The sequence below is a fragment of the Artemia sp. Qi Xiang Cuo genome, chromosome 19, assembly GCF_049724085.1.
Source record: "Artemia sp. Qi Xiang Cuo chromosome 19, ASM4972408v1, whole genome shotgun sequence".
In the NCBI taxonomy this organism is placed as follows: Eukaryota; Metazoa; Arthropoda; class Branchiopoda; order Anostraca; family Artemiidae; genus Artemia; species Artemia sp. Qi Xiang Cuo.
Window position 1 is genome coordinate 23,006,317 of NC_142812.1, and position 12,016 is coordinate 23,018,332.

The window sequence follows — 12,016 nt, forward strand, 5'->3', positions numbered from 1 at the left end:
CTAAAAATAAAACTTAAAGAAAGAAGAAAATAGCATCTGAAAAACTATTATAGTTGTTTTGTAAAAGTTCCGAAGACTCTTTGATAATGTAGGTTAAAAAAAAAATGAATACTATCATCTGATATGAAGATTCTGACAAAATGAAATGCTCTTTCAACATCCATCATTTTAAATGTTAATTTTAGCATTTCAAGCATAACCTAGGTCAATACAATTGAAGTAAAAGAAATAAGAGTAAGTTAAAAGTCGTTTAGCATAAATATATTTATAAAAGGAAAATTAATTTATATAAAAGGAAAATTAATTATGAAATTCAAATTCATTAGGAAGGAAATATATTCATTCCCTAAAAAAGCGAATTAATTTTTTTTTTGCTACTCTGGTGAAAGAATACGTCGACTGTTTTTGTTACCATTTGTTTTGTTTTTTTATCACTAGCTTTAGTAGGTAAGTTCAAATTTGATTTGCGGTGACTTTCTAAATGTCAATTTTCTTCTTCAGTTCTAGTATTATAAAAGATTTTGGCTTGCTGTCCAACTAAATGGTATTGTCAATAATTAAATAATATCACACTGCTTTTCCATTTGCAGAAATTAAGAGAGAAAAAACGGGTATAATTTAAATAAAACAATGGACCAAAACAAAAAACGACAAACTTTTAATAATAAAAATCTAGATATTTCGACTCCATTTCCGGGGACCTTTATAAACGGGAAAAACTTTTAACTTTTTTTTTGTTGTTTTTTGTTTTGTTTTATTCAACGGATTTATTTAATTTATACCCGTTTTTTCTCTCTTAAATTCTGTAAATAGTATTCTGGAATGGTCTTTAATGTAAAGATTTTTGGTATTTAATATGTAAACGGTATTTATTATGTAAATTTGTTTAACATGTTTAATTTCGTATCTTCACTTTATTGTATCTAATTTATTATTTTTAATTTAAAGTGTTTTATTTGATTAACTTGATATTTTTAAAATATAAATAATATAAATTGTATTTAATCTGCTATGCCCCTCACTCTGTTTATGCTTATACCCATATAAGGGATTATTTTTGTTTTTGTGTTTCTATATAGTTCTGAAACTCCTACGCAATTTTTTAACTTAACACAATACTTAGTTAATTTTGTTTTTATCAATATTACGGTACAGAAGATCAAATAAATGCTCCAAACAATATCGTAACTAGGGAAATGCGGACCGCTTTGGGCAGCATTTTGCAGGGACTAGCATGGAGGGGAAAGAAGAAGAGAACAATAAGAGCGAAGGATCACTTTTATAGGTTATTACGAGCTCCGATTCATGCTCCGAAAAATCGAGCTCCGATTCTTGAACACATCGAGACAACAGTTATAAATGTTGTGGTAGAGCGTGGACTTGATTCAGAAGTAGAAATTGTTGGAACCAAAATTGAATGTGCTACTATGGAATCCTCAAACTCTCTTAACCGAGATTTGCTGCAAAAAAAAGAAGAAAAAAAAGAAGCTCCACTGAGAAATTATAACCACCCGCTAACAGCTCCAGAGTTCGAAGTTGAAAGAAGAGAATGACCGTGTAAGGACCTGAAGGATGTTGGACAATGACCTATAAAGATCTCAATAGTGATAATTGGAACCTAGTAAAGAGTCAATCATTGTCCAAAGCAACCGGAAGCTTAAAAAACCGTTCTGAGAAAAAAAAAAGTTCGAATGCGAAAGAACTGCAAATTAAAGCTAAGTCAGAAATGGTTACTTTTAGTTAAGTCAATCTTAACAGAAAAGGCTTTTGTAAAAACAAGTTCATGGCAATTTCGAAAGTGTCTGAAACTTCTCAAAATTATGTCAGTTCTGAAAGGGACCTTTATTAGAAACTGAAAGGGACCTCCACCATTTGAAACATGATCAAAATCGTGTAGGAGAAAACTACAGCCCACCCCCTTTAACAACACAGAAAATCACTTCTTTACATGGGAAGCACTAGATGTATTTTTTTTTCTTGCTTTATTCCCAGGGGTAATCGTACCAAGCCAGTCGTCATAAAAAGTTAGGAGAGGGCTCGTTTAAAAAGAAATCATGATATCTGATGCTATTTCAAAGCAGCCGAAATGCGGGTTCTTTGTATAAAACAATGTGCCCTCCTTTTTTCTCTCAACAACTTCTTATGGAATAGGTGGTTTCAGAAACTTAGAAAAGCAAGAAACTTAGAAATTCTCTCCATTCAAAATTGAATATTTTGAACCTTTTTTAAGAGAGCCTCCGACACCGCGGTCCCACTAACATTAGTTGCAAACCTGAAGTTCACATTATTAATTTATTTTCATCCCAGTGCATCACAGACGTAATTCGATTGTTTAAAGTGTTTAATTATTTATGTCAATATTTTTTCACTCTTTTGTAAGTGTCAGGTTCACAAAAAAATTAATATACATTTGATAGTGTTAAGGCTATCCCATCATTTTCTTAAATAGTTCGTTATAAGGCTCGGAAGGGGGATGGTTATTCACTAGACTCAAAAAAGGGGTGGCACTTTTAGAGGCCACCCCGGGTAGCACCCATTCTACTAAAACCACTGGCTCCACAACTACTGAATAGAATATTTCTTACAATTTTTTTAACTTTAGGGATGAATCTGGAAATTAAGGAAGACTTTAAATGCGGAAAGTAAAAGCTTATATGCCTATGTCATCTCAGCTTACGTGCTTTCAAGCATTGAATATGTCAATTTTTCCCAAAAATCTTATGAAGAGCACCACAATAGATAATTGTATGCAGTGGTGCCAAATCATAAAAACGTCGGGGCTAGGTCATTTTTTCAATTCTTTAAATAAAAGTTAGTTTCAGTATTTTTCAAAATCTAAGGGGGGGCTACATCTAGGAAACATTTGCCAGCCACTGCCCCCCTTCCCCAACCCTAGCTGGTGTCCCTGATTGTATGTTTCTTTGTTTCACAATAGTAATGAAGATCAACAAATGCAGGTGATGCCAGATACTTTGTGTTATTGCAGGCATATTTATTTTTTGAAAACTTCTATTTTTTCGGACCTTTGGGTGTGAGTGATCAAGTTGAAAAGAAAACTTAGAATCAGAGCAAAAAGTAAAAGACTTTAAAAGCAAGAATCAAAATAGTAAAGGAGGTAGAACGAGAAAAAATAATTTTGCAAGAAAAGGCCAAAACTTACGATGCAAATTGCAACCAAAATTTATTCGGATTTTGATGACTTTGTGTGCATCTAATTTGCTCACAGTCTCCGGATGTCCTCACTTCGCCTGGTGACAAAAATGTGTCATCGTCTAATATGTGGCATTTTCCTGGGTGATCTAAAGGAAAACATATACCATAGGTACAAATAACTATAAATCTTAGAAGGGGGGGGCGTTTCAGCAGATTCTTTTTAGGAATAGGTGAAGTTTGAAAACCAAAAATGATATTGTTATAATTCATTTCATTTAATTTAACCTTAAACTAATTAATGCTAATGCATGAAAATCCCAGTCAACCCAGCAGCGTCCTGTAAGTAAAGAGCCATATGTCTCTCATATATAATTTATGTCCTGGTCACTTTGTCTTCAAGGTATGGTCTAGAAATGGAAATGGTAAAGAATGGTCATATATTTATTTGAGTAGAAGAGATGTAGAAATTGCACCTTACTAAAGCCGGAAGCAAGGACAGAATTTAAACCGGCATAGCTAGAAGCAGAAGTTGGCCACGTGGCCACTTCAAACCACCCACTTCCTACCCTGTAAACTCCTTAGCAGAAAGGTAAGCAGGTCACAAGTTATTTAAACCAGAGTTATATGCAACGATTCTCAGTCACAGTGCACACACAATTTAATCGGTTAACCTGACTTTTATTTTTATTCGTCCATGTTTTGCAAACTTGAAATACATGCCAAGAAGAGATCGAATTTTCTGTCAAAAAGTCAGCTTATCATTTTCAGATACTGGAAGAAAATACATGTTTAAATTTAAACCATGCAATGATTCTCCATCTCAGTTCAGTTGCACACACAACTTGTTCAACCAAATGGACTTTTTTCTTAATGGCTATACTTTACAAGTTTGAAATGTATGCTAAGAAGACGGTGATTTTTTTCAAAGACAGCGCAATAACGCTGCCTAAGTAAAGAACGATGTTGGCACAATATTTTATTTATTTAGACCAGTTCACTTCGTATCGAAGGAGTTGTCGTAGAAACTTCGAAAAGGGTTCATTCGATTAGAAATTGGAGTGGCTAGTGCCCTTTTTAATAACCAACAGTGATTGGAAGGCAACTAACACCCCTTCTACGAACACCATTTCCCCAAATACATCCAATCAAAATTTTGAGATAGCCATTTTGTTTAGCGTAGTGGATTTCGACATAGAAATTATGTGCGTAAGTTCAGGATGTAAGTTTAGCCCTGGGGGCATATAAGATTTTATAGAAAGCGTTGTCGTAAAAAACTTCAAAAAAGGGTCATTCGATTGGAAATTCAAAGGGCTAGTGTCCTTTTTAAAAGTCGAAAGTAATTGAAGGACAACTAACCCCCGTCTCACGCCCACCTTTACCCGAAACAAATCCAATCAAAATTTTGAGACAGCCATTTTGTTCAACGTAGTTGAAAAATCTGAAAAGTAGGTCTTTGAGGATGTAAACCTCCCCCACCCCCACAGCCCTCAAGGCAAGGGTTATAAGTTATGCCCTGGGGGCATATAAGGTTTTCATAGAAAACGTGGCCGTAGAAACTTCAAAAGGGGCTCATTTGATTGGAAATTGAAATGGCTAGTACCCTTTCTAATAGTCGAAAGTGATTGGAAGGCAACTAACACCCCTCCCACGCCCACTATTTATACCAATACATCCAAGCAAAACTTTAAGATAGCCATTTTGTTCATCATAGTTGAAAGTTCCGAACATTCGGTCTTTGAGAATGATAACCCCCTCAGAGCCCCAGGGCACGGGTTATAAGTTATACCCTGGAGGCATATAAGGTTTTCATTGAAAGCTTTGTTGTAGAAAGTTCAAAAGGGGCTCATTCAAAAGGGGCGCCATTTTGTTCAACGTAGTTGAAAGTTTTGGAAATTTGGTTTTTAAGGATGATAACCCCCCACAGCCTTCAGGATAAGGGCTGTAAGTTATACCCGGTGAGTATATACGGTATTTATGGAAGACGTTGCTATAGAAATGTTAAAAAGGGCTCATTCCATTGGAAATTGAAATGGCTAGTGCTCTTTTTAATAGTCGAAAGTAATTGGAGGGCAACTAACCCCCCTCTCACGCCCACCATTTTCCCAGACATATAGAATCAAAATCTTCACATAGACATGTTTTTCAACGTAGTTGAAAGTTCTGGAAGTTATGTCTTTGAGGATGCCAACTCCCCACAGCCCTCAGGGCAAGTGTTGCAAGTTATGTCCTAGGGGCATATGAGGGTTTTTATAGAAAGTGTCATCGTAAAACTTCAAAAAGGGCTCATTCGATTGAAAATTGAAAGGGATATTGTCCTTTTTAATAGTTGAAAGTAATTTGGAGGGGAACTAACCCCCTTCTCACGACCACCATTTCTCCAAACACATCCAATCAACATTTTGAGATATTCATTTTTTTAAACGTAGTTAAAAGCTCTGGAAGTTAGGTTTTTTAGGATGAAAATCCCCTCAGAGCCCTCAGGGCAAGGGTTGTAAGTTATACCCTGGGGGCGTATAATGTTCTTATAGAAAGTATTAACGTAGAAACTTCAAAAAGCGCTCCTTTGATTGGAAATTGAAAGGGTTAGTGCTCTTTTTAATAGTAGAAAGTGAATGAAGAGCAACTAACCCCCCTAACAGCCCAGTGGCGGATCCTGATGGGGGAGAGGGGGCTCGCGCTCCCTAACATAGTCTAAAGTAGTGTAATTTACTTAATTAACGCAAGTTTGCGTTAATTAAACTTGCTCCTAACGCAAGTTTTTGCCCCCCCTAGAAACTCCTGGATCCACCCCTAAACACGCCCACCATGTCCCCAAACACATTGAATTAAAATTTTGGAATAGTCATTTTGTTCAACGTAGTTGAAAGCTCTGGAAATTATGATTTTGAGGATGACAAGCCCCCCCAAACCCCTCAGGGCAAGGGTTGTAAGTTATGTCCTGGGGGAATATAAAGTTTTTATAGAAAGCGTTTTTGTAGAGAATTCAAAAAGGGCTCATTCGATTGGAAATTGAAAGGGATTCCCTTGTTAATAGTCGAAAGTGATTGAAGGGGAACTAGCCCCTCTCTCAAGCACACCATTTCCCCAAACATATCGAATCAAAATTTTGAGATAGCCATTTTGTTCAACGTAGATGAAAGTTCTGGAAATTAGGTCTATGAGGATGACACTCCCCCCAGAGCCCTCAGGGCTAAAGTTGTAAGTTATGACCTGGGGGCATATAAGGTTTTTCTTATAGAAGATGTTGTCCTAGAAACTTCCAAAAAGGCTCTTTCAACTGGAAATTGAAAGGGCTACTGCCCTTTTTAATAGGCTAGTCGAAACTGATTGGAGGGCAACTAACCTCCTTCTCACGCCCACCATTTACCCAGAAAAATCCAATCTAAATTTTGAGATAGCCATTTTTTTCAACGTAGTTGAAAGTTCTGGATATTATGTCTTTGAGTTTGATCAACCCCCCCCCCACACCCCTTCGGACAAGGATTATAAGTTACGCCCTGAGGGAATATAAGTTTTTTTTATAGAGCGTAGTCATAAAAACTTCAAAAACTACTAGCTAGTGCCCCTTTTATTAGTCAAAAGTGATTGGAAGAAATCTAACACCCCTCCCACGCCCACCATTTCCCCGAAAACATCCAATAAAAGTTTTGAGACACCTAGTTTGTTCAACGTAATTGAAAAGTCCGGAAATCAAGTCTTTGAGGACGAAACTCCTCCTACAGCCCTCAGCGCAAAGGTTGTAAGTTATGCCCTGGGGGCATATAAGATTTTATGGAAAGCGTTGTCGTAGAACCTTCAAAAAGGGCTTATTCGATTGGAAACTGAAAGCCCTAGTGCGCAATTTAATAGTAGAAAGTTATTGGAGGGCAACTAACACCCTGCTCAAGCCTACCATTTCCCCAAACACATCCAATTAAAACTTTGAGATAGACATTTTCTTCAGCGTAGTTGAAAGTTCTGGAAATTAGATCTTTGCCATCATTTTTGTAGAATCTTCGACAAAAACTCAATCCACTAGTTAATAAAAAATCTACTATCATTGTTAATAGTCAAACGCGATCAATAAATGAATGCCCCCCTGTCTATTATTTCCCCAGACGCTTCCGGTCAATGTTTTATTATTGCAATTTTGTTGAACGTAGTTAAAAGGATCCGGAAATTATGTTTTTGAGTATGACAACCCCCAACAGCCCTCAGGGCTAAGGTCGTAAGTTATGCCCTGTGGGCATATAATGTCATAGAGAAAGTGTTTTCGTAATAAATTCAAAAGGGGCTCTTTTGACTGGAAATTGAGAGGGCTATTGCCCTTTTTAATAGTCGAAAGTCATCAGACCCCCCAACACCCATTATTTCCCCAAACATTTCCGATCAACATTTTGACAAGGGTATTTTGTTTAACGTAGTAGAAAGGCCTGGAAATTATGTCTTTGAGGATGATAACCCACCCCCCATAGCCCTCATGACAAGGGTCGTAAGTTATGCCCTTGGGGCATATAACGTTTTTATAGACAGTTTTGTCGTAGAAGCTTCAAAAAGGGCTCATTTGATTGGAAATTGAAAGGACTAGTGCCTTTTTTATTAGTCGAAAGTGATCAGAGGGCAAATGTCTCCCTCCACGCCTATCATTTCCCCAAACACTTTCAATCAGAATTTTGATATAGCCATTTTGTTAAGCCCATCAAAAAGGTCTGGGAATTATGTCTTTGAGGATAGCAAATCCCCCCAGCCCTCAGGGCAAGGGTTGTAAGTTGTGCCCTGGGGACATATAGGGTTTTTATAGAAAGTGTGGTCATATAAATTTCTAAGGGGGCTCATTGGATTGGTAATCAGACGCTCTAGTGCTTTTTTTAAGAGTCAAAGTGCTCAAAGGGCAGCTACCCTCTCACCCCTACAGACACTTCATGTTGTCCCGAAATGCGTCAAATAGAAATTTTGAGATGACCATTCTATTCAAAAGAGTCTAAATATCATATAACAAGGATTTTGGGGTTGGAACAAACCCCAGAGATTAGGGGAAAGGGTTGTAAGTTATGCCCAGGGGTATTAAAGGTTTTTATGGAAGAGATGGTGGTTTAAGTTCAGAAGAGGCTCAGTCTTTCTCCCTGAAAAGGACTATGTAATTATAAAACAAACAGAAATTAATCAAAAAAAAATTTGGCACAAAATAAGCTTTTAAAAAAAAGTAAAGAACTCCATTAAACCGAAAATGAGCAAAATTAGAATCAAATAATCTACCAAGCATACAACTACCACAAATCAGTATCAATAAATAAATGAAACCCAAAACAAACATAAATTAAAATAAGTCAAACTCAAAACGAGCAGCAATTAACCTGAGTAGGGTTCTAAACCCTATGCTTTCTGAAACCTAAAATATAATTTGTACTTTACTGAAAAAAATTCTTTTAAGTGTTTTCACTTATAACACTGTTTTCACTTTTAAGTGTTTTCACTTATAACTTTAAGAAGAAAAATTAATTAAAATTTTAAGGAATAAATATCAGCATATGTATATTAAAGTGGCATTGCACATTTTTTCAGTAAATTCATTTGAATTTTTTTTATTTTATCCGGGGTAATGTGAAGGATTACTGTCGACAAAATTTGCGAATAATGTAGCTATCCAAGTCCTAAGATCAGTTTTCAAAACAAGTAGTGCGTTCGAGAAGGCCAAGATTACTTTTTGCACTTTTTTAGATTAAAAGTACGTTGAATATACGTTAGAAACATGCAGAAACAGGACAAATTTCTTATTTTTAGCAAGTTTCGGGTATTCTCTAAGAAAAGGTCAAAACAATGTTCTGGTTCTAGTGAATCCAATGACACATCCGGGGGTGCTAGTGTTGAGTGAAAAAGCTGAATGAGGGATGCTCGAACTCACTAGAGGTTTTTCTCAAAAGTAAAAAGAAATTAATCTTACCTGGATGCACAGCAGCTTCTTGCAGTGAAATCGCAGATTCCGAGAGATCAAAAAGAAAAAATACAATCCAAGTCAAAAGGAAGGACCTCTTCATCATTCGGTTTCCACGGCAATAAACTGAAGCCTGGTGATAAATACCAATGAACCCAAGCTTATCAGTCAACTGTAGGACAGATGCAAGATGTACATTGTTAATAGCTAATTAAGGAACTTTGAAGGTGTGGAACGATTTAAACTTATTGTACATTCAAGGGAGTATTAAACTCTTATGCCCGTGTCATACCATAGTCACATCTATCGAAAAAGAAAGCCAAATATCATGAATGACAAGGTAATTTTCGTGATTTTACCGTCACACCTGTTTTTAAAAAGCAAAAAATTAAAACTGCGAGAAATTAGTTTAAAGAGTTTGCACCAACAGTAATTTGTGTTCAACTGTTCCCTACTAATACCAAGTCTTTTTAACTTTTGTCAGATTCATCTCCCAGATAGAAAAATCGCAGTTCTAAGTTTCCATCTTTTTTAGTTTTAAAAACTGCGCCTTAAACCATGACTCTGATTGGTCAGTCAAGAAATTTATGTTTGAAAGTTGAACAATGTTCAACTCAAGAAATTCCGAACGGCGAACGTAATTGGCGTTGTAGTCGTGCGTAATTTTGATTTTATCGACAAGTGTGTCTATAATGTGGCACGAACATTAGCCAAAAACAGTAGGAATTGGATACCGTACCTGTGGACTGTGGTAATCTAGATTATTATCCCTTGAGAAGTTCAGTGATTTTGTAACAAGTGTCTACGCCAGTAATTTGCACAAAAAAGACAAGATGCTTATGTGTCATTGGATTCACTAGAACCAGAACATTGTTTTGACCTTTTCTTAGAGAATAATCGAAACTTGCTAAAAATGTGAAATTTGTCCTGTTTCTGCATGTTTCTAACGTATATTCAACGTACTTTTAATCGAAAAAATGGAAGGTAAATTTTAAATATGTATTATAAAATTAAATATGTAAAATAAATCACGTCTCATCCGTCTGAACAGTTGACAGATTCTCAGTTCGGAGTTTTGGACAATTCCTTGGCGTTTGAACAAATCTTTACTAAGCCATGAAATGGCAATTTAAATGTTTCGCTATAATTCATTGCAGAACTACTAACAAGATGGGTTGATTGCAACGCATAAACAGTAACACTATTCAAGTTAGAAACGGCTGTTCAAAATATATGTGATTCTAACAAGCTCTAGGCATAGGAGTGCAGAGAAATAACATACAACAAACTTGAACAGGAAACATAAGCCTTAAGTAGCCATAAGCGATGCCACTAATACAAAATAACATAAAGACAGCAGTTTAGTTTTTGAAGTTCAGCCATTTTTTTAAATATTAGTGTGGCTAACCTATATTCCATTAAAATAAGAAATTATACTGGTTGTTCTATCGAAAAATAAAATCTAATTTTCATTCATTCTATTTCATAGAATAATCCCCATACCTTCTTAAGACCAGAACAGGATTTGCGCTTTAATGAAAAAAAAAAAAAAATGACCGTGTATTGTCAGTTTAATTGACGTATTTTGATATTTATTCCTTAAAGTTTTGATAATTTTTTATTTATAAAAATAAAAAAGTGAACACATTTAAAAGTATTTTATTTTCAGTAAAGCACAAATTATGTTCTGGTCTTGAAAAGGCACGGGGATTATCGGCCCTACGCATTTTAATTTTTGCTCGTTTTGAGTTTGACTTGGTTACTTAGTGTAATTGCTGTTCGTTTTGAGTTTCATTTATTTGTTGATAGTGATTTGTGGTAGTTTTACGCTTGGAAGATTATTTGACTTTATTTCTGGTCAGTTTTGGCTTAATGGAGCTCTTCACATTTCTTTAAAAAACTTTTTTCGTGGGAAAAGTTTTTTAAATTATTTTTGTTCTTTTTATTGACATAGTCTTTTCCACGGAAAAAAATATTTTACATCATTTCGGGTTTTTTTTTTCTATCAGAATCGTTAGTTTGGGTTGCTATTTGTATGTTGGAAAAACTTTTTCAACATTTTTTAATCTTGATACAGACAGTGTTTTTTTAATTTGATTTTAGAACTCCTGAAGTCGACCTGAAAAACAAAACTTAAATTATTCCCAAAAGATTCTATTTATGCTCTTTGACAACCTGGATCCACTTGACACTCTTTTTTTTAAGTTTTATGTGCAGAAGCAGTAGGCGCACCGCCCGCTAACTCTTATGACATTCGGTAATTTTTCGACTGATTTTGAAGATGATATACCTCTAGCCGAGGGGGCTCGAATATTGCAGCAACCTATGAAACAACTGAAATTGATGGAATGGAGGGATAGCATGATGTTTGAGATTCACTTGGGTTCAATAAGAGATAAAGATAGCTTTACCGACCATTGTGTTTGGAAAACAGAAGAGTTTTTCATACAGTACTTCCCCCAGTCTTTTTTTGATGAGACGGCATATGCCACAAACTACACCCATCAAAAAAATTCTACAAGAGCCCGCATGTCACTAGTGACGAACTTAAGACATGTTTTAGAGTTGTAATATTGATGGGTAATCTCAAATATCCTCAAATCAAAATGTACTGGAAGGCATAGGACCTTGTAAACAAGATATTAGAAAATATTGGAAAAAACCAATTCTTCACTCTAAGAAGCAATCTAAAATTTGTTGTTGATGAGGATATTTCTAACAACACTAAGAAGAACAATTGGTTGTGGAAAGTTCAGTCAATTATCGACCGATTCCATACCGTTTGCCTTTCTTTCCCGAGGGATAACAATTGTTCAATTGATGAGCCGATGATCCCATTTTACGGAAAAACGTCGTTAAGGCAGTATGAACCCAATAAGCCAAACCCCGTTGGCCTCAAAAACTTTGTTTTGGCTAATCTGAAGAGCCTCATGATTGACTTCGACATTCATT

At 35.7% G+C, this 12,016-nt stretch overlaps 1 protein-coding gene across 1 annotated transcript in view; it reads right to left on the bottom strand.

The window, feature by feature from the left end:
* Positions 1-9,228, bottom strand: part of LOC148940621 (uncharacterized) — a 32,127-nt gene extending 22,899 nt beyond the window's left edge. The window contains exons 1-2 of the mRNA XM_089105301.1: positions 9,074-9,228; positions 3,161-3,299 (exon numbers count right to left, since the gene is read on the bottom strand). Of these exons, the coding sequence (XP_088961427.1) occupies positions 3,161-3,299; positions 9,074-9,170 (236 nt within the window). The 5' untranslated portion in view covers positions 9,171-9,228. The remainder of the gene's footprint in view (positions 1-3,160; positions 3,300-9,073) is intronic.
* Positions 9,229-12,016: the final 2,788 nt, after the last annotated feature.